Here is a 26901-nt window from a genome sequence, read left to right as displayed (position 1 = left end):
TGTGCCCATCATGGGTTCTGACATCCCCACCATCAAAGGGATTTACAGGAATCGCTGCCTCAAAAAGGCAGCTAGCATCACCAGAGACACACACCACCCTGGCCACACACTCATTTTACCCCTGCCATCGGGAAGAAGATATAGGAGCCTGAAAACTGTAACATCCAGGTTCAAGAACAGTTTCGTCCCTGCAGCCATCAGGCTATTAAACACCGCAACCTCCAAATAAACTGAACTACATAGATTTGTCTTTTTGCACTATAATTGAATTGAATTGGTTTTCTTGATTAGTACTGGAGGCAGGGGTTATGAGGAGAAGGCAGGAGAATGGGGTTGGGAGGGAGAGATAGATCAGTCATGATTGAATTGAATGGTGGAGTAAACTTGATGGGCCGAATGACCTATTTCTGCTCCTATCACTTATGACCTTATGAATTGAATTGAATACTTTTGTTTGAATTGAATATAGTTTGCTTTTTTTTTAAATGTATGTATATAATACATTGAACTTTTTTTCTAATTTATTATATTATATTGGTTACAGTGTACTATGTTTAGTATTATATTGTGCTGCTGCAAGTACGAATTTCATTGTTCTATCTGGGACATATGGCAATAAAACACTCTTCACTCTCTTATACCTTGTTATCATCTCCCCCTTAGCTAACAGTGAACCATTCTACATTTCCTTGATCACCGTCTGCTTTGATCTGTCATTTTCACATTTTACCCTTCGGTATCTAGTTTATTTTCCCCCTGACTCAGTCTGAAGAACGGATTCGACCCTCCAGAAATGCTGCCTTGTCCCACTGAGTTACTCCAGGATTTTGTGTCTATCTACAGATAGAAAGGCATTTAAGTGGGTGAGCCCAGAAACATCCTGGCTGCAAACCTTTCAGAATGCAAAAAGGAGTTTTCAAAACATTTAGTTGCAGAGGCTTTATCAGCTTGCACCCTACAATGCAGTTGTAGACTGAATCATTTGCATTTGGCTGGAGTGCAAGGAGTGGTGAAAACCAGGAGGAGGCACTGGCTCCCACAGAAGCGACTCCAACGTTGGAGCGTCTAAAATGCAAAACTACAACACCCAGGGAGCTTGATGAGCATCGCTCCTCCTTCATTTCCCAGTGTCATTCCTGCATCTAATTGCATCCACACTAGTTCTTCCGCTGAAGTAGGGAAGACTGTTCAAGCTCCGCTCTTGCTGTTCTCAACCCATCCCCGTTTATTTCTGTCAAACTCTGAACCACCACCTGAAAAAACAGAACAATGCAAAATAATGGCATTTGCTGCGGTTTACCCGACTCTTCGCGGAGATCCTTAAACGCAAAAGAGTAACTAGGTTTTACTCTTTGCCATTTTTTTCAAGAATGCCTTTTCCTTTCACTCAAAATAAATCCATCAATGAAGCTTCCGACGCCGCGCGTTTGGCTTTCTTCTAAATCTCTCAATGTAGGTCGAGAGGGGATTGAATAAATATTTTTTTGGAGGCAGCTGCCGTGCATTTGCACTTGCCTTTCTTTAAAGAGAAGAGAAGAGAGCGAGGCAGAGAAAGTGTGGTCGAAATGAAATTTTGTCCCGTTTCTCGTTTTGCGCTGCTGGCTTGCTCTTTGACTGTATGGCTGCTTTGCAATGGAGAGCCGTCTGGGACCAAAGTCCCCCTGAAAAACGACATCGGGACCTCCGGCAGGATGCCCAGAGCTGCTGATGGAACTGATCGGAGACAAAGTATCAATTTTATGGAAATGGTTGATAACCTCAGAGGGAAATCCGGGCAGGGGTATTATGTGGAGATGACAATAGGAACACCTCCTCAGAAGGTATGATTGGGGCTTTTGGTAATGTTTGATGATCAATAATGGCATTTGTTGTGTTCTCCGCATTAAATGTGTCTAATAATAATGACAATAACAAGCTATCATAGTATAGTAATTATGCTGGATATATTTAATGTGAGTTACTATTCCTATGGTAAATGATTTGTGTTCTCGGGCGATACCTTTCCTTTCCATCTTTTGTAAATTATACAGAATCGTACCTTTTTGTTTTGACAGTAGTACATATGCTTCCCACCTGCTTGTGGCATAAATGAGAGTGTAAGTCCAATCATTTTCTACGGTACATTGACATAAATCTCATCTGAACGCATCGTTGCGTTTCTTGTAGTGTGACAAATGTGATACACAACACCTTTCCTTTCCTAAACATATTCTTGGAGAAAAAGCTTTTAGAAAATACTTATTCGCGTCAGTGCCTCCCTTGTGCAGAAATGCTTCTTTTCTGAAACTAGCATAAAATTGACAAATAGATCTGGGAATAATTACACCACTGTACTGCCCCAAAATCAATGTTTGTATTGAACCAGCAATATGCTAATGTGCATATAACTTCTATTACTGGAAAAAAAATCTGTAGTTACAATCTTTGTAAATTAATATAAAATCAAAATAAATGATATGTCTAGATCAGTGCAATTCAAAAAGTAAAATGTACACAAAAAAACCCCCAGCAGAGTTGATGTTTATCTGCAGAGGGCTGTCTGATATCAATCCTAGGGTCCGATTTTAGGCCTCAGGGCTGCTCTATTGAGAAAGAGATTAAAGAAACAAGCCAGCATTCCTGTTACTGATTGCTATTCAGTCATTTCTGCTGGAGCTTGGAAGCAGGTTCAGATTGGCTGTTATTCTGTCACAGTTTATTTCAATGTCTAGTTTCCCATTTGAGGAATGTTTTGTCTCAATTCACAACTGGTTTGTGCTGTCTTATTATAAATTTCATTTAATAGTTTCACCGTGATAACTTGTCATCCTCCAAATTACACCAACACAGAGTTTATTTTACAGTCTTCATTTTTTTGAGGAACAATGTATTTCATAAATTATCAGATCCCATACTTTAATGTATTGGTTGCAATTCCTTTATAGGGCTTGTAACTGTGCCCATGTCTGTTTTAAACACACAGTCTATTTCTCTGTCGATGTAATGCCTGAATTGTACCTTCTTGATCTCATCCAATTTGGAGAAGTGGAAATCTTTCATGGGTCAAGAATGTTTAACTGTCATAGCTACCGGCAACAGAACAATGAAATTCTTACTTGCTGCAGCTTTACGCTTCCATTAATGCAATAACACTCAAAGTGAATATACAGTAATCGATAAAACACTAAATTAATAATCAGTAATACCAGGTAACCAGACCATCATAATGCAAAACTGAAGTAGGCGGTGCAACCGAAACAAAGTCCACCATGTATTATGGAAGGTAGACACAATAAGCTGGTGTAACTTGGCAGGTCCGGCAGCATTTCTGGGGGAAAAGGATGAGAATTATCGGTATAAACCAGCATTTGCAGTTCCTTTCCATACATCCACAGTATATTACTGTTGTTGAGAAAGAGTTCTAGTTAGTATTGTACAATATTCAAGAGTCTGATAGTTGGGGGTAGAAACTGTTGTTAAACTTGGAGGTCATGCTTGTCAGGTCCCCCCCATACCTTCTTTCCATTTGGTTGCAATGAGATGAGAAGATGATATTGAAGCCAGGCTGGCATTGGTCTTTGGTGATATTATCTGCCTTTTTGACGCAGCGACTTCTGTAAATCCCTTTGACGGATAATGGGATTTCTATAAACAACTCATCTTCACGCTGCATGGAGGAGGCCCAGGAAATTCACTTGCACCTCTTCCAACCTCATCTACTGTATCCGCTGTTCCAGGTGTCAACTCCTGTATATTGGCGAGACCAAGCGCAGCCTCGGCAATCGTGTCGCTGAACACCTCCACTCAGATTGTCTTGCCTTAACCTACATGATTTCCCAGTTGCTCAGCACTTTAACTCCCCCTCCCATTCCCAAACTTAGTTTCTGTCCTGGGCCTCCTCCATTGTCAGAGTGAGGCCCAGTGCAAATTGGAGGAACGGCACCTCATATTTTGCTTGGGTTGCTTCCACCCCAGTGGTATGAACATTGACTTCTCTAACTTCAAGTAGCCCTTGGTTTCCCTCTCTCTCCATCCCCTCCCCTTCCCAGTTCTCCCACCAGTCTTACTGTCTGCGACTATATTCTATCCCTGTACTGCCCACTCCCCTGACATCAGTCTGAAGAAGAGTCGAAGACCCGAAATGTCACCCATTCCTTCTCTCCAGAGATGCTGCCTGTCCTGCTGAGTTACCCATCATTTTGTGTTTACCTTAGAGGTGTAAATAGCTGATAGCAATAGGTTAGGGGAAAGAGTGGAACAAGAGCTGGTGGTGGGGTTGTGTTGAAATTGTCAGTAATGTCAGAGAATAATGTGGTGGGCTGAAAGGTAAGGACGAGGAGAACCCTATCCTAGTTCTATCTGGGATGGGAGAGGAGCAAGAATAGAATTGCAGGGAACAGAGGAGAAACGGATGCCGTAGAAATGAAACCATGTACAACAGCGGGAAGGAAACAACATTTCCTGAGGAAAGAGGACATCTCAGATGGCCCAGAGAGGACTTATCTTGAGAGCAGTTACAACAGGGTTGGAGAAACTGCAAGAAAGGAATGGCATCCTTAGTTCTTGTAAGCGACATGGTGGGAGGTTGTCGAGATAGCTGTGGGAGTCAATAATTTTGCAATAAATGTCTTATGATAGTCTGTCCTCTGAGTAGGAGACAGAGATTAAGAAAGGAGAGAAAAGTATCAGAGATGGGTCAGATTAATTCAAGGGCAGGGTGGAAGTTCATAGGATCATAAATAATAGTAGAATTAGGCCATTCGGCCCATCATGTCTACTCTGCCATTCAATCATGGCTGATATATCTCTCCCTCCTATCCCCATTCCCCTGCTTTCTCCCCATAACCTCTGACACCCAAGTTGGTGGTGAAATTGATAGATTCTGCACAGATACAGGAGGCATCCACAATGCAGTTGGAGTTGGTCAATGCAGCTGGAGAAAGAGTTGCGGAGTGGTGCCAGGTTATGTTTGGAACAAGGGGTGTTCGGCATAGCTAATGTACCCAATGAAAGGACAGGCAAAGCCGGGGCCCATGCAAGTTCAAGACTGCACCTTTGAAGTAGAGGGATGAAAAAAAAGTTGTTGGGAGCAAGGACAAGTCCTGCCAGGTGGAAGAGATGCAGATCCAATTAGGTCTCACCTTTGAAGTGAGGGGGCCTTCCTAATGAGGAACGGAAGTGTAAAGGGAGTGGGTGTCCATGGTAAAGGTGAGGTATGTAGGAAAGAACAGCAGAAGCTGGTTTAAACTAAAGATGGACACACAAAGCTGGAGTAACTCAGCGGGGACAGGTAGCATATCTTCCATCTCTCCAGAGATGCCGCCAGTCCCGCTGAGTTACTCCAGCTTTTCATGTAAAGGTAATTGGAAGTTATTGAAGTGGGTGGAGAATGTGCAAGATGTCCCGGATATAGCTTAGACCCATCTGCTATATTACAATTACACCTAGAAAAGTGACAAATGGAATTCAGTCTGGCAGAGTGAGGTAAGTAAAAGGCCTGTCCCACTTTCCCGAGGTACTCACAAATTCTCCCGAGTTTTCCTCTTGATTCAAACTCGGAGATGCCGGCCGTAGGTACTCTGGGCTATTTTTTTTACTCATGGACTTATTTCAACATGCTGGAAAAAAAAGTCCCGACTTACCTGATGCCCCAGGTACCTACAGCTGGCATATCGAGCCGCTACGATATATCTTCGGACTCGCTACAGACATTCTCCAAGTTTGAATCAAGGGGAAAACTCGGGAGAATTCGTGAGTAACTCGGGAAAGTGGGACAGGCCCTTAAGCACATCATAAATAATAGGAGACTGAGAGGTGTGGCAATAGAAATAAATAATAGAATAAGGAGCATTATGAAGGAACAAAGGGATCTTAGAATGAGTGGCCACCAATATTTGAAAGTTACAGGACTAGATGAGGCAGACCCAAAAAACTTCAGACATTGGAATCTTGAGGAAACATCAAATTGCTGGATGAACTCAGCGGGTCAGGCAGTGTCGGAAGATGGAGACGCCTGAAGAAGGATCCTGACTTGCAGCGTCACATGTCCATTTCCCTCCTCCGATGCTGCCTGACAGCAGAGTTCCAGAACAGTTTTACGAGTAGTTATGGCATTTCCGGGATACTTGTCTTTGATTACCCTTAGCAGTGAATATGGGAGCAGAGAGGTCTTTGTAGAACTGTGACAAACAGCGGAGAGAGCACAGCAAGTAAATTGTGCTTTTTTCTGGTCCTCACATTGCAGGAAGGGATGTGATTTAGAACGGAGCATGCAGTAATGATTTACAAGAATGATGACAATGATGATATCTTTAACTCAGGAGAAAACAAGGATTGTTTATACTGCCTGTGGGGAGATTTAATTGAGGTGTATAAAATTATGCATTACCAAGGCAAAGTGGATAGGGAGGGTCCACTTCCCTTTAACTAAAGATCAATAACCAGGGGGCAAAGAGTTAAATTATTTGTCAGAAGAATTATAGAGGGAACGATGAGAATTTGTTTACATCCGGAGGGAGCGTTTGGCTGAAAGGGCAACAGCGGCAGAACCTAAATAGCATTTAAACCTCTCTTGAAATTCCAGAGCTGGGAAGTTGAAGCAGACAGAATGTCACATTCATATGACATGGGAGCAGAATGACGCCATTCAGCCCATTGAGACTGCTCAGCCATTCAATCATGGATGATCTTTTTTGCCCTCAACTCCTGTCTTCACCCCATAATCCCTGACACCCTTACTATTCACGAGCCTATCAATCTCTGCTTTAAAAATACCCAATGACTTGGCCTCCACAGCCATCAGTGGCAACAAATTCCATAGATTCACGCCCCCCCAGGTGAAAAAAAATCCTCCTCATCTCCTACTGTGCTAATTTACTGTGACCAATTAACCTACCAACCAGCATGTCTTTGAAGTGTGGGAGGAAACCAGAGCATTTGCAGTGTACCCATGTGGTCACTGGGAAATCGTGTGACCTCTATCAAGAACCAAGATTGAACTCAGAGCACTGAAGCTGCAAGGCTGTAGTATGTAATGCCACAATGCATTACATGGAAAATTGCAGCACGTCATAATAAGTTACTGTTTTACCTGCAAGAACCGTTTAAAATCTCCAAAATAAGCCTCGCAATCTAAATCTGAAAAGACCTGTATGATTACATGCCATCAGCAATAGATTCATGGATTTAACCACAGCAAATGGATTGGATTCCCTTCCATGTACAGCTTGTGATGCATGAGGAAAAGAAGGATGTGATATTCCATGTAGGATTTTATTTCTAGATATTGGAGGCTGTAGGAGGGATTTTTTTGTTATACCCATACCCTGAACCTGGCTTTACTTGGAGCCCAGCTCAGCTAGGCACGGACACAAAATAAAACATCTCGCAGATCCGTCATCAGAGCCTCTGGAGAATTTGTCGCAGGTATGTGATTATGTCAGCAATGGTGAGAGGGTTCATTCAGTTGCATTGTTGCACTCTGCTGTATGTAGGAAGAGAAGGGGAGCCTACTATTCGTAATAGGGGATCTTTAGAGAAGCCCTATTTAGGGTGGTAAGCAGCAGGAAACATGAGAACAGCTGAAAGTTTGGCTTTAATTGAACGTTGATGAAGCTGGCTGTAATGTCAATGTAGTCAAAATATTTTGATATCTAGATTGCCGTGAACATGAGTTTGACCTAATGGTTCTGAATTTGTCAGTGACCTTTGCAGACTTCATTTGGAACTAACCCAAGAATGGTTTGTTTAGTTTAGTTTAGAGGTACAGCATGGAAACAGGCCCTTCTGCCCATCGAGTCCACACGTTGACCATCGATCACCCGTTCACACTAGTTCTCTGTTATCCCACTTTCTCATCCACTCCTTACACACCAGGGACAATTTACAAAGGCCAATCAACCTGCAAACCCCCACGTCTTTGGGATGTGGGGGGAAACTGGAGTATCCGTAGGAAACCCACATGGTCACAGGGAGGGAGAACATCCAAACTCCACACAGGATCAAACCACATCTTTGGCGCTGTGAGGCAGTAGCTATACCAGCTGTGCCACTGTGCTGCCTAAAATTCCTTGAACAAAATTGTGAAATATTTGCAAATGTGTTAATATTTGTCCTTATTTTGCCAAAGGACAATAACTGAATGTTACCTTGAAAGACACAAAAGTATATTCAGTCATTGTATTAAACATGTTTTATTTTGTAGCATTGGGGCTGGAGAGAGCAGTACATCGTGGTAGTGTCCTTACACTATAAAATTATGAGAGGCTTAAATAGGGTATTCAGTCAAAATCTTTATCCCAGGGTGGAAATGTCAAACTCTAGATGGCATAATTTTATGGTGAGAGGGGCACAGTTTAAAGGAGATGTGCATGGGCTAGTTCATGTTTTCTTACACGAGGGAACAATGGGTGCCTGGAACACTCTGCCAAGGGGAGTGTGGTGGCAGATATGAAAGTCGCATTTCAGAGGCCTTTAGATAGGCATCATATTTGGCACAGAGATTGTGGGACGAATAGCCCGTGGCTGGGCTGTACTGTTCTATGCTCGATGTGTGAACTATTGTTTTGAGGCTTGTTCAGTCCAATTAAGGAAATGATTTGAAGTGTCTTGTCCATTTTCATTGGGTGCAGATTCAAGAAGTCCCATAAGTTTGCACAAACATGCACATGTCAATCATCAAAGATTAGTGCATTTTGGAGGCACAATTGGTGCATCGTATTTAAAGACAAAACCAGTTGGTGTCACGCCATTCTTTCTGCAGTTCACTTCCAATGAGAACCCGGCTGCAGGTAAAAACAATCCTGTATTTTCCTGTTGTATAAACTGCATTTTCAAGTCCTGCTTGGGTTCGCATTGGTTGGGATCTCTCTCTCTCGCCTGCAGGAGGACCCATACAGGGTGAAGAAAGAATGAGAAAATGAGGGTGTGGAGGAGAGCAATTCTCCAGTAGAAAAAGTGGCAGCTACATGCAGGGAGGTATGTGTGCTGACTTTATGGAGGGTTTTATGGAGTAGCAAAGAGATTCAATAAAGGCGAGCCGATAGCATTAGATGGAATGGGGAGATGGGTTAAAGAGTGCCAGTTGCAACTGTAGCAGTCGGAGAAATGTGTTAGGTTAATCTCAAATAAAATATGATGTGGCAGCAAGATTACTTTGGGGTGGGTTAGTAATGTATTAGGATGAAGAGGATAAAAATCCTTGGTTCTGCAGAAAAAGTGTAGAAAAGTGTACTAAGATTTGGAGGAGGTGGGAATGCCCTTCAAATGATGACATGGTGATGAAATAGTCACAGTGGGTTCATTTTGACCGTTATCTGAACCTCGCGTACAGGTAATAATTGGATCTGGAGCACTGCTCATTAGGGAGGTAGCCAGCCCATTGTTCATTTATTAACTTAAAGTCCAGCTAAAACACCATCACTGTTGTGGGGTATCTTCTTGTGCTATTTCCCACCATAGTCTGCATGCAATTCAGCCAGGCACAACACCTCACAAATAGTCTGTGAAGTGGTGAGGATAGAATATACAGCTGAGGAACTGATCAGGTAACCTTTTGGGAAAGAGGTGTTCCGTTAAAAATCCAAATGACATCCTTCCCAATTTTCTGATTAATATTTGTCAATTGTGAAATATCAGCATGTTTAAATTTGAACAGGTGCTATCTTATAAATAAATCTCCCATCTCTTCCCGCCACCAAGATTTCTCAACTATATTTCATCTTCATCAGTACTCCGATCACTAGGCAACAATTTAAAAGTTCCTATGCCCATCAATCTCCCTCCATAAATTTTAGCTCATTCAAAACACTGCTACCTGTGTTCTATTACCATTGCCCATTATATCTCTTACTGCAGTCCTATATTAACCACTGATCCACTGGATGTTACCATTGAAGTTATAGAGCATCACGCAATATACTGCACCTTAATTACCCTGTCATTTGTTCTAGCAACTGTGCACCCTTTTCTCATTGGCCAGCTGGTACTACTTTTCCAGGTGGACAAGCGCAAAGAATGCTTCTCAAGTTCCTTGCTATGTAACAGAAGGAGGCCAATCAGCCCATCAAGTTAATGCTGACTCACAGCAGAGCGGTCCCATTAATTGCACCTCCTCCCTATTTCTGTGATGCCCTGCAACTTCTCATCTCCTCCATCAACTCCCCTTTGGTTGTTTCTTTAGGGATACTAAGCTGCAGTTAACCTACCAGCGCAACTTTGGAACGTGGGTGGAAACAAGATCACTCGGTAGTTTGGTGATATACACACACGTGCATACACACACACACGTACATATATATGTATAAATGTGTGTGTGTGTGTGTGTGTGTGTGTGTGTATAGATATTGTTTTAAATAGGCACTCCTGGAAGTGCAGCTAATTCGTTGGAATACTAACAATGGACCACTCAGCTGGGGGAGAACTTGGTCGTCTCACCCAACACTGCACTCGTTCACTTTCCAATTTGCATTTCCAATTTGCATTTCCAATTTGCATTTCCAATTTGCATTTCCAGTTTGCATTTCCAGTTTGCATTTCCATCTGACGGTGCTGGCTCGAAGGGCCGAATGGCCTACTCCTGCACCTATTATCTATTGTCTATTGTCAAGAAGATTTGGAAAACCTGCTGGATATTCTCCCCCTCCCTCCCCTCCACCTCCTGAGGAAATTGTGAGGGAGAGATGAGCAATCTCAAGGACAGCCAGGGACTGAATCAAGGACATCGTGGCTTGTTCAGAATACTCAATGCCATTGACATTATCTTGCATATGCATTGGAGGATTAATCATGGGGAATGCATAACCAAGCACGTCTAATCAATCTAATCCTGTTGTACTGCATTTCCAGAAGTCAACCTGCTAGCTGGCACTTCACTACATAAAAGTCATTATCCATTGTTAGTATTCCAACGAATTAGCTGCATTTCCAGGAGTTAGCCCATTTAAAACAAATACATATTCATTGCTCAGATCTATCTGTGATCCTTCAAACAACAGAACAGTATGTGCTACTGGAAGGCCACCGTGTACAGCACTGAATGCAAACGTTGGTAGTGCTTGAGCACTGCAAACTTTTTCTTGAGGCCAAGAGAAAAATAATAGTGTTCGATCACAGGCAGCTCTTTGCAGAACCACCCCCAATTCCCCAAATAACAAACTAAGGTACCTGAGGGAAGGTTCACAATGTGAGACATATCAAGGCTGGCAAGCTAATAGGATAAATTGTGAGGGAAATCAAGATGGATCAATTAGGTGATTGCAACCAAGCTGGAAAGAGTGCAGAGAAGATTTCCGAGGATGCTGCCAGGACTTGAGGGCCTGAAGTTGAGCAGGCTAGGACTTTATTCCTTGGGGATCAGGAGTCTGTGGGGTGATCATATAGATGTATAAGGTTTAAGGATAAAGGGGAAATCCTTTAGGACCGAGATGAGAAAAACATTTTTCACACAGAGAGTGGTAAATCTCTGGAACTCTCTGCCACAGAAGGTAGTTGAGGCCAGTTCATTGGCTATATTTAAGAGGGAGTTAGATGTGACCCTTGTGGCTAAAGGGATCAGGGGGTATGGAGAGAAGGCAGGTACAGGATACTGAGTTGGATGATCAGCCATGATCATATTGAATTGTGGTGCAGGCTCGAACGGCCGAATGGAATGGGTATATGGAATGGGGTACCAGAGGAGGTAGATGAGGCAACTAGTTCATACCTCTAGTTTCTCTCTCCCCTTCAGACTCGCAGCCTGAAGAAGGGTTCCGACATGAAACATCACCTATTCCTTTTTTTCCAGTGATGCTGCCTAGCCTGCTGAGTTACTCCAGCACTTTGTGTCTATATTCTGCGAATGTATGCGTTTGGACTGGCAGGTTTTCAGGATTATCCACAAAGATGAATTAGAAGTGGTTCGGGGAGGCACTTCCAGAGCTTGGGCATTGAAGACTCAGTTGCTGATGTGAAGCAAATTCCCAAATGTGCAAGAGGCAAGAATGATGTAGAGCAGTGGGTGCAGGGCTGGAAATGCAAAACAGCTATGTTCTGTTTCCCACCTCAACTCTTTGTATATTTTGGTTTCTAGTAGTGTATTTGCCTCCGCAAGATTCAGTTGTGCTTTGCGTCATTATACAGGAAGAATGTTTTTGAACTGTGGAATATTTCAAGTGTGATGTTCTTCGCCCTATTATCGCTGATGCTGCAATTTAAAATAATGATTTTGGTAATGTCTTAAGTGTCTATTTTTCCTCGAGTGTATTAGCATCAAGGTAGGATGAAAAAAATCCTTCGAGCAGAAAGAATGTGAAAGTGGTTTCTGACACGCGAGATAGCTTGTGAGATATTTAATCAGAGGTGCACACTTTTATCTCCATTTTCCCAATTCCAAATCCCCTCCAAAGCAGCCAGTTAATTTTCAGTTTTCGTGGCTATTTCTCTGCCACCTGTTGCTTTTGTTCATTGGCCATTAATCAAATGCTTTTACTGTATTGCAGATATTTAAAAATTAGACAGCAACCATTCAACTCATTATGTCTGTGTCATAATGGACTTTGGACTAATCTCATGTCAATCTTAGTTTGCAGTCGTGCAGGTTTTACTTCTACAACTGTTTAGTTTAGTTTAGTTTCGCGATGCAGTGCGAAAACAGTCCTTGAGGCCCACCGTGTCCACTCCGACCAGCGTTCCCCGTATACTAGAACTATCCTACACATGAGGGACAAGTTACAATTATTACCAAAGCTGACTAACCAACAAACCTGTACGTCCTTCAAGTGTGGGAGGAAGCCGGAACACCTGGAGAAAACCCATGCAGATCATGGAGAGAACGTACAAACTCATTACAGACAGCACCCGTAGACAGGATTGAACCTGGGACTCTGGCGCTGTAAGACAGCAACCCCCGTTCCCGTGCTGCCCTGTTCTTCCAGATATTTTTTTAAAATAAGATTAAGAATTTGCCTACAATGACCTTTCAGAGAGTAAGATCCAGAATTAAATCAAAGTTTTCTTTCGTAACTCTTTTCGAGGCCTTATACCAATTAATTTAAATAAATGCTTCCGGGTTACTAACCTCTTACTAAGGAAAATAAGTAATCTTTTAATCTTGGAGACACGGTACGGCTGATGCTGGAATCCTGAGCAAAACACAAATGCTGGAGGAACTCAGCGGGTCAGGCAGCATCTGTAGAGGGAACGGACAGACAACATATCAGGCTGGGATCCTTCTTCATTCCGATGAACTTCATCAATCCGAAGAATGGCTCTTGTTCCAAAACATTGCCTCTCCTATCCATCGACAGATGCTGCCTGACCTGTTGAGTTACTCCAGCATTTTCTGTTTTGCTCCTTTTTTTTGCCTTGTCTAGGATTCTATTTTACCCAGAAACCAGATGACATGTGGAAACTGACATCAGCTGGAGCGGCTGTGGTGAGAATGGTAGCTACACATGAGGAGAGGGAACATACTGATCGTGTGAGATGGTGGAATGAGGCTTGTGGACAGGAATGCTGGGACAAAGCTATCGTGCTGAATGGTCTGTTTTTGTGTTGCGGCTTAAACCGGATAGACTTGTTATTGGCAAATACTGTAGAATCACATTGCAATACAGATCTTAAATCATTCCCAATCCTTGCATCTGGCAAAAGGAACTGGCTATGGAAATCTGTTCATGTGCTTCTGAGTCACACAATCGCTGTTAACCATCTTTTTCACAACACTCACACACACACGCACACTGTGAAAAGAAACAAAAAATATGGCTTGGAATTCTGCATTAAGATTTCTCCCGGTGCTCATCAAAATGCTCCAGGCTAATATTTTTCCATTTCCGGTACCAATTACCTTGTGGTCTCTTTATGTGAGAGCACTAATGAGTTGCTAAATTAGGAGGAGCTTTTCTGCCTTGGGGCCCATGACCCTGGAACACATTCTGCAAACATGTTTCACAAAGGATCAGTTCTGCCAAAAGACTCCACACCATGTCATCTTGACCCTCAGTCCTAAGCAGAACAAAAAATATGTATAGTTTATCTGGCTATTATATCATTTACTGTTTTCAAAACCTTAGATCACACTTTCACTGCTTCAATTCCATGTCTTATCTTGTGCGTTAAACAAAAATGGTAGAACAATTTGGAATGGTGTAAATGTAATTGAGGACCTGACTTGTTTTCATTAGGGGCAGAGTTCTCAATGAGACCTCTGTCTGGCGGTAAACAATGGCTTTCTTTATTCTGAAGTAATATGGTTTAAAAAGATAACAATCCTAGCTTTCTTTATTTTCATTTGTGAGATATGGGCATCACCAGCATTTTATTGCTCATCCCTAATTACCATTGAGTAGATGGTGTTTTAACCCGCTTATTTGAACTACCATTGTCCTTCTGGTGAAGATGCTTTCACAGTTAGTGTGTTCTAGGTTTAGAACAAACATCAATGAAGCAAAGGCAATATATTTACAAATTGAATGAGCCCATGGTATTGGAGGGAAGATACTAGCATGGGTAGAAGGTTGACTGAAAGGCAGAAGGCAAAGGGTGGGAATAGAGGGGGCTTTTTCTGGTTGACTGCCAGCGACTAGTGGTGTTCCGCAGGGGTCGGTGTTGGGAACACTCTTTTTCACGTTGTATATCAATGATTTGGATGATGGAATTCATGACTTTGTGGCTATGTGTAGAGATGATACGAAGATGGGTGGAGGGGCAGGTTGTGTAAATGGAGTGGGGAGTCTGCAGAAAGACTTGGACAGGTTGGGAGAGTAGGCAAAGAAGTGGCAGATGGAATACAGCATAGCAGTTTGGTAGTAGACTATTTTCTAACTGGGGAGAGGATTTAAAAAGGACTTGGGAGGGCCAGTGCAGGATTCCCAAAAAGTTAATTTACAAGTTGAATCGGTAGTAAGGAAGGCAAAAACAATGTTAGCATTTATTTTTAGAGGACTAGAATATAAAAGCCAGAATGTATGTAATGCTGAAGCTTTATAAAACACTTGGCATTTGGAATATTGGGGCATTTGGAATAGTGTGAGCATTTTTTGGGTCCCATATCTGAGGAAGGATGTGCTGGTGTTGGAGAGGTGTCAGTGGAGGTTTACAAGAATGATCCCAGGGATGATTGGGTTAACATATGATGAGCTTTTCATGGCTCTGGGCCAGTACTCACTGGTGTTTACAAGGGTGAGGGGGGACCACATTTAAACTTACTGAAGAGTGAAAGGCCTGGATAGAATTGATCTGGAGAGGATTTTCTACTAATGGGAGAGTCTAGGACCAGGGGGCACAGCCTCAGAATAAAAGGATGTATCTTTAAAGTATGGTGAATCTGTGGAATTCATTGCCTGTGGAGGCCAAGTCATTTGGGTATTTTTAAAGCGGGGATTGATAGATTCTTGATTAGTAAGGCTGTCAAGTGTTATGGGGAGAAGGCAGGAAACTTGAGGTTGAGAAGGATAGATAGATCGATCAGCCATGATTGAATGGTGGAGTAGATTCAATGGGCCGAATGGTCTAATTCTGCTCCTGTGACATGAACATGAACACAGAACTTGGATGGGAATCTGCAGGTAATGACAGTGCTTTTCTGTCAAATTATGAGCCGCTATGACATGGCAAGGGGTTTTATTTCAGGAGAGCTGTGAACATGACTGAATATGCCACTGTGGAATGTTTAGGGAATATCATAGTCATAGAATCGTGCAGCATGCAAACAGGTCCTTTGGCCCAACACACCTGTCCGTCCAAGATGCCCCATCTAAGCTTGTCCCATTTGCCTATATTTGGCCAATAATCCCTCTAAACCTTTCCTATCCATGTATGTACCTGTTAAAGTATCTTTTAAATGCTGGAATAGTATATGGCTCAACTACCTCCTCTGGCACCTCGTTCCACATGGTGGAAAAGTTGCCTCTGAGTGAAAATGTTGCCCCTCAGATTCATATTAAATCCTGCCCTCTCTCACTTTAAACATAGGTGCTCTTGGTTTTGATTCCCCTATCCTGGGGACTCTGAATTTGCCCTATCTGTTCCTGTCATGAATGTATGAAGAGTTTTTTTTTGTTTTTTTTGTTTTTGTTTTGTAGATATATTTGATTCTGAATGGAGTTTATATTTGAAATAAAATTAAATATTGGCTCCTCTAAACAGTTAAACATCATTCATTTTGTTTTCTAGCCAAGTGACATATGTTTATTGATTGTGCATACTAGCAGTATTTTATATCCAAAAACGCACTGGGTAATGTAATTCTGCAGATGTTGGAATCTAAAACAAGAACAGAAATACTGGATGAACTTGACCAGTCAAGCCACATCTATGAAAGAAAAAAGTAGTTAAAGATTCTGAGGAAGGTTTCCTGAACAAAAACATCAACTGATTTCTTGTTCGACAAGCCTTGTTTGGCTGAGTTGTTCCAGCATTTCAGTTTTTACTGCAGGTGGTGGTGTTCCTACTAACGTCATTCTAAATCTCATCTGGCAGGACGTTCTGAAGTTTTTATTGTGTGCAGCATGATGAGCAGAAATCCCAATTGCCTTCCTATACACATAAAGGAAGCACACCTCTAGATTCAGGGACAGTGTTTTGCCAGCTGTTAAGAGGCAACTAAAACCATCCTATCACTAACCAGAGAGCAGTCCTGACCTCCCATCAACCTTAATGGAGTCCTTTGAATTGTCCTTAATTGGACTTTACTGGACTTTACTTTTACTGGACTTTACCACTAAACATTACCCTGTATCTGAAGACTGTGGACGGCTTGATTGTAAACATGTATAACCTTTTTGCTGACCGGATAGCAGGCGACAAGAAAAAAAGCTTTTCATTGTACACGTAACAATATTAAAAATTTAATTCAACTAAACTAATCCAAAGGGTCAATAAAGAAACGGGAAAGTCATATCATGGCATTGTTTCTGGGCCATATACAGTTGATTTTCCTTCTTGCTAAATATTTGAAACGGGAATATTTGTGGAAGAACAACAAACAGGGAAGTACAATTAATTGGTATGTACCTGTTAAAATATACAATTAATTGGTGGCTCGTCCCAAACGGCTAAATACGAAGATGTTCACTTGTACCTCCTCCAACCTTATCTACCCTATCTGTTGTTCAAGATGTGGACTCTTATACATCGGCGAGACCAAACGCAGATTGGGCGATCATTTCGCGGAATACCTTCGTTCAGCCTGCGTGAACCAACCTGATCTCCCGGTTGCTGGACACTGATTCTCCTTCCCATTCCTACACAGACCTTTCTATTCTCAGTCTCCTCCATTGTCAGAGTGAGGCTAAATGCAAATTGGAGGAACTGCATCTCATATTTTGCTTGGGCAGCTTATGAGACAGTGGCATGAATATTGATTTCTCTCACTTCAGGTAGTCCTGGCATTCCCTCTCTCTATCCATCACCCACCCAAGTCGCACTAGCATCTCATTTTCACTGTACAAACAGCATACAATGGCCTGTTTCCTTTATCATTATTACTTTTTTTGCATATCTTTCATTCAATGTTCTTTATCTCTCCACATCACCGTCTATATCTCTCATTTCCCTTATCCCCGACCAGTCTGAAGAAGGGTCTCGACACGAAACGTCACCCATTCCTTCTCTCCAGAGATGCTGAGTTACAACAGCTTGTTGTATCTTTCTACAAATTTCTAAGCTTGATTGAGCATCTTCTGTGATCGCACTGATGATATGAAATCAACAAAGCCACATTAACCCATGACAACTGTAATCCCAATTGTATTGCATTAAACCCAGAACCACCTGGATCCAAATGTTAATTGATAGTTGCTCAGCATGAAAGAGATTCCCTCATGTCTCATGTTCCATTATTACTTTATTCTACAATACTTATGATACTGTGCGGTTGTGGTCTCCACGTTATGTTGGTGTTGGTGTTCATCATTTGTTCTCCATCAAGAACAAAGCAGTCTGTAGTGTTGTAATATGTGTAGTGGTGGGTGACGAGACCCATCTGGTCTCAGAAAATTTCTTCCTCAGAGTTGCCAGAGGTGGAGGCAGATACGATATTGACATTTAACAGGCACATGGATATGCAGAGAATGTAGGGATAGATCACGTAGTGGCAGAGAAGTTCAGCACAGACAATGTGCGTTGAAGGGCCTATCTCTGTGCTGTTCTATGTTCCATGTTCTTCCTCATATGAACAAGCACCGTGTTATATAAAGCTTCTATGTGGCCCTTGTGGCTAAAGGGATCAGGGGGTATGAAAGAAGGCAGGTACAGGATACTGAGTTGGATGATCAGCCATGAATGGCAGTGCAGGCTCGATGGGCCGAATGGCCTACTCCTGCACCTATTTTCTATGTTTCTATATGGTGTTTCTGTACAACTGGAAGTGGTAACCCCACCACGGTCTTCTGATATTATTTCAGTCGGTAACTTCATGAGATGCTCAATGACAACCTATATGTTGTTCTTGATACTAACATCTGAATCATGTAGACAGAAAATGGTACCATTTTCCCCCCAATTATGTTACATAGAAGCACGAGCAAAGATGCAAAAACAAATGTCAACTCACAAATTAACCCTTTAGATATACTTAACAATCAGTGGCTCTTTTCTTGTGTTGATCTATGAGATTATGAAAGGTAATGATAGTGGTGGGCAATATTTTTATATTTTTCCAGTTAAGGACAAGATTGGAGCCAGAGGACATAAATGCATGGTCACTTACAAATCTAGCATGGATATTCTGAACTAATCTATGACCTGGAAAGTGGTGAGAGAATGGAATTAATTCAATGGGTAATTGAGGTGTTGATCATGAACATGTTGCCTCACTTCCCCTTGTAAGGGAATAAAGGGGGAGAAATGCTCATAAATGGGTGAAATGTGGACTATAAACACCAGTGTGGATCTGTTGTCTGAAATAGTCATAGTGATACAGTGTGGAAGTAGGCCCTTCGGCTCAACTTCCCCACACCGGCCAACATGTCCCAGCTGCACTAGTCCCACCTGCCTCCACTTGGTCCAGATCCCTCCAAACCTGTCCTATCCATGTACCTGTCTAACTGTTTCTTAAACGTTGGGATAGTCCCAGCCTCAACTACCTCATCTGGCAGCTTGTCCCATACACCCACTGCCCTTTGTTGCTGTGCCATCACCTGCTTCAGAGGGTGTGCTGTGAAGTTTTGCCAAACTGTGATGCGATGTCTGCCATACGAGGAGAAACTGAGAAAGGAACGAGTGGTAAGCTCATGGAAAGTGGGTTCAATTTACAATACAATACAATCAGTTTTATTCGTCACATTGCACATAAAGTGCAAGTGAAATGAATTTGTCAGCAGCGGTACAATGAGAAAGAACACACAATACATGATAAAAATTTAACACAAACATCCACCACAGCAATCATCACTGTGGTGGAAGGCACAGAAATTGGCCAGTCCTCCTCCATTTCCCCCGTGGTCGGGACCTCAACCCTCCGCAGCCGTTGCTGAGGGCGTCCAGATGGTAAAAGGACAAGGTATGAGGATTTACATGGAGAGGGTTTCCCCTGGCAGAGGAATTTCGAACTGGGAATCACAGTCTTAAAATAAGGGTAGGCCATTTATTATGGATATGAGGAGAATCAGTTAATGGAGGATGAATCTTGGAAATTTTCTACTGAGAGGCCTTTGGAGGCACAATCATTGTTCATTGGGAATCAAGGGATATGAGATGGAGTAGGAAAAAGTTATCTAGGGAAGATCAGAGTCTTGACCTGAAACGTCACCTATCCATATTTTTCCAGAGGTGCTGCTTGACCTGCTGAGTTACTCCAGCTCTTTGTGTCCTTTTGAGGGAAGATCAGCTTGATTTTGTTGATTGGCAGGCCGTGCTCAAGGGGCTGAACGACTTGCTCCTGCTCCTATATACACTTCCTTGTCTGGTGGTGAGTACAGGTATTTGTAAAATGATAGTTTATGATTATGATATTATGACATGATTAGTAATGTGACGGGTAGTATGGTTCATCAAAAACACCCTCGCCTATATCCACCTTTCACTTGCCAGGTTTTGTTCCAACCCCACCTCTTTTTTTAGCTTTCTCTCCTCAACTGCAATCAGTCTGAAGAAGGGTCCCGACAAAAACATCACCCATCCACGTCTTCCATAGATGCTGCTAGACCCGTGGAGTTAATCCAGTGTTTTGTGGCTTTTCCTGTGCAATGTGATGGGAATGTGCTTCACTTAAGTCAGTGAAAATATCCAAAAATGCTCTTTGAAGGAACACAGTCAACTATTCCTCAGTCCGTAGCTTATATTTGTCTCTCACCCAACGCCTAAACTTACATGAACTCGTCATTCATCCCCATGTGAGGCCTTTTCAGCCACGCAATAGTTTGATTGGGTAACATCAATGGCTGCACTTCAGAAGTAATTTTATTTGGCTCTGAAACACTCCTGGCAGGTTCTCAGGTTATGAGTGCGGCTGTACAAGTACGTCTTTCCTTCCCTTGTCCCTCCCTTCCTTCCTCATTTTGTGTTTATTACATCAGGCAATGTGGTGATGCAACTTGACTAGTAACCCATAGGCTTCATGAGAACACGGGTTCGAAACTCTCTATTTCAGCTTAAAACATTTGAATTCAACTTCAAAAAAAAGCTCTCAAAATGTGTTTAAAAAGCTGTTTAGAATGAAAGGAGTCACAAATCTGTTTGACTCGTATTCTGATAAAAAAGCAAAGATAGACGCAAAGTGCGTCGGGCAGCATCTCTGGAGAAAAAGAATGGGTGATGTTTCGGGTCGGGACCCTTCAGCCATGTTGGTAAAAAAAGTTTTTTTTGCAATTTAATTAATGTAGAAACAAGGAACTGAAGATGCTGGTTTATAATAATAATAATAATAATAATAATATTTATTTATATAGCACTTTTAAACAAAATCACTTTGAACCAAAGTGCTTTACAGAGATTGATTAAACTAATTGAATATATTAAATGTCAATAAATCCATACAAAATAAAAAAGACACAGAACAGTACACTATAGAAATCAACAAGAAACGTCCCCCCACAGCAGAATTCACTGTGAGGGAAGGCACTAAAAATATCCAGTTCTCCCCCTCATAGTCCACCCGAGGTCGGGGTCTATATGTGGTCTCCTCAGCCAACTCGATGTTCTCAGGCCCTCTGCCGCGAAGCTGGATCATCAGCGTCGGGTGAACATCCTTCAGCGGCTTGGACTGAAGCGGCAGCTTCCTCCCTGAAGACTGCAATGGTTTAGCAAGGAAAGAGACAAAGTGCTGGAGTAACTCAACAGGTCAGGCAGCATCCATGGAGAACATGGATGTCAGCCATGTTGAAGGAGGGCCCTGATCCAAAACATCACCTATTCCTATTCACCAGTGATGCCGCCTGAAACGCTGAGTTACTCCAGCATTTTGTGTCCTTCCTGTTCAATTAATGTTCTTCTGGAGAGGGAGCCCGTGGTCTTTACCCAGTATGGCATATCTCAAGTTGGCACTTGTGTTGTTTGCCCTCTGATCTGAGATCATAAGCCACCTCTGCCAGTTATGCAAGAAGGAAGCCCCCAGTCAACCTTCTTAAAAGTAGACGATCTCATTGAAACCTACATAAGGCTTCCAGAGCTTGTCTGGGTGGATGCAGTGATGATGTCTCACCTGGCTGGGGAGTATATAGAACTAGAAATCTGAAACTCAAAGTAAATGGTCAGGATTGAGACAGAAAAGCATCACTTCACTCAAGGGTGGTAAATCTATAGAATGCTTTACTCAGTAGGCCTGTGGTGTTACTAAGTACATTCAAGTAAGTGATCTATTGATTATTGGATGTTAAAGCAATCAAGGGATTTAGGTTTAAATGCAAAAAAATTGGTTCTGAAAGGAAGGATCAGCTGTAAATAGCAGAGGAGGCATGAGTGGCTGAATGGCCTACTTTTGTTATAGCGGGTGGCACAATGGCACGGCAGTAGAGTTGTTGCCTTGCAGCACCAGGAATGCAGGTTCGATGTCACTATGGTTGCTGTCTATAAGGAGTTTGTATGGTCTCCCTGTGACCGTGTGGGTTTTCTCCAGGTGCTCCAGTTTCCTACACATTCCAAAGACATGCAAGCATGTAGGTTAATTGGTTTCGATAAATTGCCCCTGGTACATGGGATTGATGTGAATGGGTCGGAGGTGTCTCGGTGGGCTGAGGGGCCTGTTTTCATGCTGTATCTCTATATTAAACAAATTCTCTAATTCTCATCTTCTGCCTTACCAATAACACTGGTATTAAACATTAAAACAATTTGAAGCACGGGTTGTTATAATGAATAGAGCAAGTACAACGCTGAGTTAGGAGTAATACTGGTGCCCTGCAAGAAGCAGATGGTCTGAAATTCAAATTTTGCTTCAGTGAATTGGAAATTGTGTGCTTAATAAAACCGACATTAATGGTAACAGATTCTGTTTTAGAAAACCGTGTGTCAAAAGACTTGAGAGCCCGCTTCTTATGCAGATCCATGTATGAAGCCTTCGGTTAATTTGGGAGGTGTTACTGCAAACCTCATCTTGTTTTTGCTCTGCAGCTCTGTAGCCGCAAGCGTAGAGATACTGATATAACAGATCCGCATGCAGCCCAGCAGGGGTGATCTGTGCAATAAGCTTTAAAAATGACATGCCACTATACAAGCAGTATTCTTCCAGTTTCAGGGGGCATTGCTATTGAATGGATGCTGGGAGAGGGTCCTCAAAGGGGCAGAGGGACATGGCCAGGCTGATGAAGAGCAGTACATGTTGGTGGGATGTTTTGCTTTGTGCTTTAGGATTCCTGGAAGACAGTCTATGGTGATGGTCTAGATCTTCTGGCAGGAGGTTGCTTGAGAATCTAGGTATCTCTGTCCTTTTAGAAGCATTCTCTAAGCTACTCCCAAAATTGCAGTAGCATTCAGTAGCAGACTCCCTCCCCCCTCTGTGTGTTGCTTGTATAGTGTCATGTCCTTTTAAAAGCTGGTTGTAAAGATCACCCCTGCTGGATGGCATGTGGATCTATTATATCACCATCTCTAAGCTTGGCACTGCAGAGCTGTCAAATGAAATCAAGATAACATTTCTAATATCACTTTGCAAATTAACCAAAGGCTTCATACATAGAGTCATGGGACATGAGTCGTAGAGTACTACAGCATCGAAACGGGCCCTTCGGTCCAACTCTTCCATGTCTATTCCATCGAGTGAGCACCCACCGTCAATCCCCACACACTAGCACTATTCTACACACTCACTAGGAACAATTTACAATTTTTACTGAAGCCAATTAACTTACAAACTTGTACGGCTTTGGAGTGTGGTGGGAAACCGGAGATCCCGGAGAAACCCAAGGCGGTCACAGGTAAAATCTCGCTACAGGCAGCATCCGTAGACAGGATTGATCCCGAGTCGCTGGTGCTGTAAGGCAGCAACTCTCGCTCTGCACCACCGTGACACCCCTTCATGGAAATGTCGGAAATTGCAATTTTACAAGAACGCACTAACTGATGAATCCATTGACAATTTTCACCTCTGACAAAGAACTGCAACATTCGATTTATGTTGTGTGAGTTGATTGACCTAAAACGCTACACTGGAGGGAAAGGTTTAAGATGTCCTAAAATAGATGTGAAGTGTAAATGTAAGTCTTACTTTACATGGAATTATGCTAAGTTCTTTATTGATAAGAATTAGTTGGAAGAAATCCATGGGTGGTAATTCAATATTTTATAGGGAGGAAAATACTAAGGATAAATAAGCGATGAGGCCATTTGGCCTGTGCCTTCTGTATCAACTCTTTACCAGAGTGCTTAGAAACAGAGAAAATAGGTGCAGGTGCCATTCGGCACTTCGGGCCAGCACTGCAATTCAATATGATCATGGCTGAGCATCCAAAATCAGTATTTGAGAAGGAACTGCAGATGCTGGAAATTCGAAGGTAGACAAAAGTGCTGGAGAAACTCAGTGGGTGCAGCAGCATCTATGGAGCGAAGGAAATAGGCAACGTTTCGGGCCGAAATGTTGCCTATTTCCTTCGCTCCATAGATGCTGCTGCACCCGCTGAGTTTACCCCATTCCTGCTTTCTCCTCATATCCCTTGATTCTGTTAGCCCTATCTAACTCTAGATCTATATAGAGTTATATCTAACTCTCTCTTGAATACTTCACGTTCCACCCACTTTGCCCTTTCTTTGAAGACTTGTCAATTTTGTTTGTTTATCCACTTTCCTCTGCAAGTTCACAATGGAAACCGCCTCCACCACATCTGATGACAGTGTGTTCCACATTCCAATCTTACGTTGCACAAAAATAGTTCATCCTCGCGTCACTCTTGATGCCCTTCCACTTTTATTTCGTGCCTGTGACTTGGTCCACAAACACAACACCAAGGGCAACAGCCTCCCACGATCAACTCTGTCCAGACCCCTCATTAGTTCTTCATGTACCCGTACACAGTGGATGACTCGATTGTAATCATGTGTTATCTTTCTGCTGACTGGTTAGCACGCAACACAAGCTTTCCACTGTACCTTGGTACACGTGGCAATAAACTAAACTAAACTAGTTTACATACTTCTATCACTTCCCCCCTCAGACGTCTCTGAAGTAAACTCTTTCGTACAGACCCAGCTTCGAGAATACATTCTTCTAACTCTGGTCCCTCATTCCAGGAGCCATTTCTGTACATTTTTTTCTGGACTCTCTTAATGTCCTCGTCCTTCCACATGTGAGGCAACCAGAATTGAGCATGATCTTCCAATCAAGGTTTGAAGTATCCAGTGTTTTATAAAGGCTCAGCATGACCTTCATGCATTTACACTATATGATAAAGCACGGAATTGAATAATAAAGCTTTATTTCAGACACAGGTCCATATAACACATCATACAGTATAAGGAGATACAAAAAATACATTAAAAATTGCATATTAGCCTATAACATATACAAGCTATTGCACCAATGCCATCTTAGCCTAGAAGTGAATCTATAGCAGCTTTTCAGAGGGCTGACTAGGGCTTCAATTATGTGGTTCTCTGACTTGTCCAGGCGACACATAAAACTAAACAACAGCTGTCTTAAGAGTACCTCACAGGTTGGCACTCTAGTGGACACAAACAATTGACTGGCACTATGCCACCTAGGGACACGCAGCAGCAACCTCATTGCATCATTGCATGCTACCTTGAGCCTCTGCATACTCTTTTTCTTATACTTAGACCACAATTGAGCAGTATTTAACGGTGTGATATAGGTTCTGAACAAGGAACACTTCACAGAGTCAGAGCACATAGAAAACTTCCTTATAAGTATGTTAGCTTGAAAATAAAATTTACAGCGCTGGGTTTTCATCCTGTCCTGTCATTCTCAATGATTTGTGCCCCCATGTCCACCAGTTAGTTCTCTTGTCTCCGGCACCCATGTCAGCACACTATATTCTATATTGCCTCTCCTCAATCTTCATATATAACATCTTACCCCACATTTTTCTGCATTAAACTTCATCTGCCACATATCTGCCCACTCCTCCAGCCCTTGTATATCCTTCAGCAATCTTTCATCATCCATTTCACAGTGCGCAATGCAGCCAAGTTTTGCGTCATCTGCAAACTTAAAAATTGTGACTTGCACCTTCAAGCCTGGATCATTAATATAGATCAAACTGAAGCAAAAGCCATAGAACCGATCGTTGAATAATGCCACCATTTGTCTTCCTACAGTCCAAAGAAAAAAAAAATCTTTGCACTCTGCTGTGCATGTTACCTGCTAGATCCTCCAGCATGTTGTCGTTTGTTCAAGTTTCCAGCAACTGCAGTTCCTTCTGTCTCGCTTTGATGTCTGTTGCCTAGTCAACTTCATATCTTTGCTTTCAATATTCCTTTTGTTGTCATGAATTTAAAGTTGTTTTATTCCAAGGAAGTGCACGTCTTGATCTTCAATTCCAAGTGGACGATTTCAATAAATGATTGATATGTGGTTGTAAAAGGTATCTGAGACTTCACAGATATGAATGTGTTGGTTCCTAAGGGGAATTTATATAGTAAATTCGACAAAAATTTAAGAGGGGTTTAGATTAATATTCTGGAGTTTTCCTTGACTAAGTTTAGGGTTTGAGATAAAATTTAATCAATAGCTTTAAGATCAGAGGGGGAAACCATAAAGGTGATGTGCAGGGCAAGTCTTTTTTTCACAGAGTGGGAAGGAACATGCTGCCAGTGGTGCTGGTAGAAGCAAATATAACAGAATGCAGGGAATGGAGTGATATGGATCACAAGCAGGCAAAGGTGATGAGTTTAATTTGGCTTCATGTTCAGCAAGAACATTGTGGGCCAAAGAGCTTATTCCTGTGCTGCACTGTTCGATGTTAATAAAAATATTTTGAAAAATTGCAGGCATCCAAGCAATCTATGAGATTTGGCTTTGCTCAAAACACCTGCCACAATTTACATGTGTAACAGTAGTCAATGCACTATTATAATTTATAGATTATATAGCACATTAAAATATCACTGAGAGTCATGATAATCTATTATATAAATGTTTCATTTATTTTCTGAAAAATCCACTTCATGTCTTTAGTTGTAAAACTGCAAGACTGGAAAACCTACTGAAGTATGCAACAGTGATTTGATGCTGACAGTATGAACAATTAACAGATAAATGCATTATCATAACATGGAAATGAAATCATTCCACTAATAAAACTCTGTCTCATTAACAACATGAGATTCCCTTCTCAACGATCCGAATAGAGAATCAAATATAATCAGTTTGATTCTTATGTGGATATCATGATCATCTCATTTATAACCTTGGCTTTTTAAAAATAAATAAATGACTCCTTCCGCAATCCAAATGAATGATTGTGGATTAATTACACCTTATTTATATATTTTGAACACATTCTAAAAGCCAAAGAATCTTTATTTTGTGGTGTTTAATTCAATGAATCACTG

At 42.0% G+C, this 26901-nt stretch overlaps 1 protein-coding gene across 1 annotated transcript in view; it reads left to right on the top strand.

Moving 5' to 3' along the window:
• Positions 1 to 1134: 1134 nt before the first annotated feature.
• LOC129712345 (beta-secretase 1-like) overlaps positions 1135 to 26901 on the top strand; it is a 116007-nt gene continuing 90240 nt past the window's right edge. Inside the window, 1 exon segment of the mRNA XM_055660698.1 lies at positions 1135 to 1820. Coding sequence (XP_055516673.1) covers positions 1566 to 1820 — 255 coding nt within the window. The 5' untranslated portion in view covers positions 1135 to 1565.

Source organism: Leucoraja erinacea, chromosome 32 (assembly GCF_028641065.1).
Source record: "Leucoraja erinacea ecotype New England chromosome 32, Leri_hhj_1, whole genome shotgun sequence".
NCBI lineage: Eukaryota > Metazoa > Chordata > Chondrichthyes > Rajiformes > Rajidae > Leucoraja > Leucoraja erinaceus.
The sequence above is the reverse complement of the archived record's forward strand: the minus strand, read 5'-3'. Positions and strand labels throughout refer to the sequence as shown.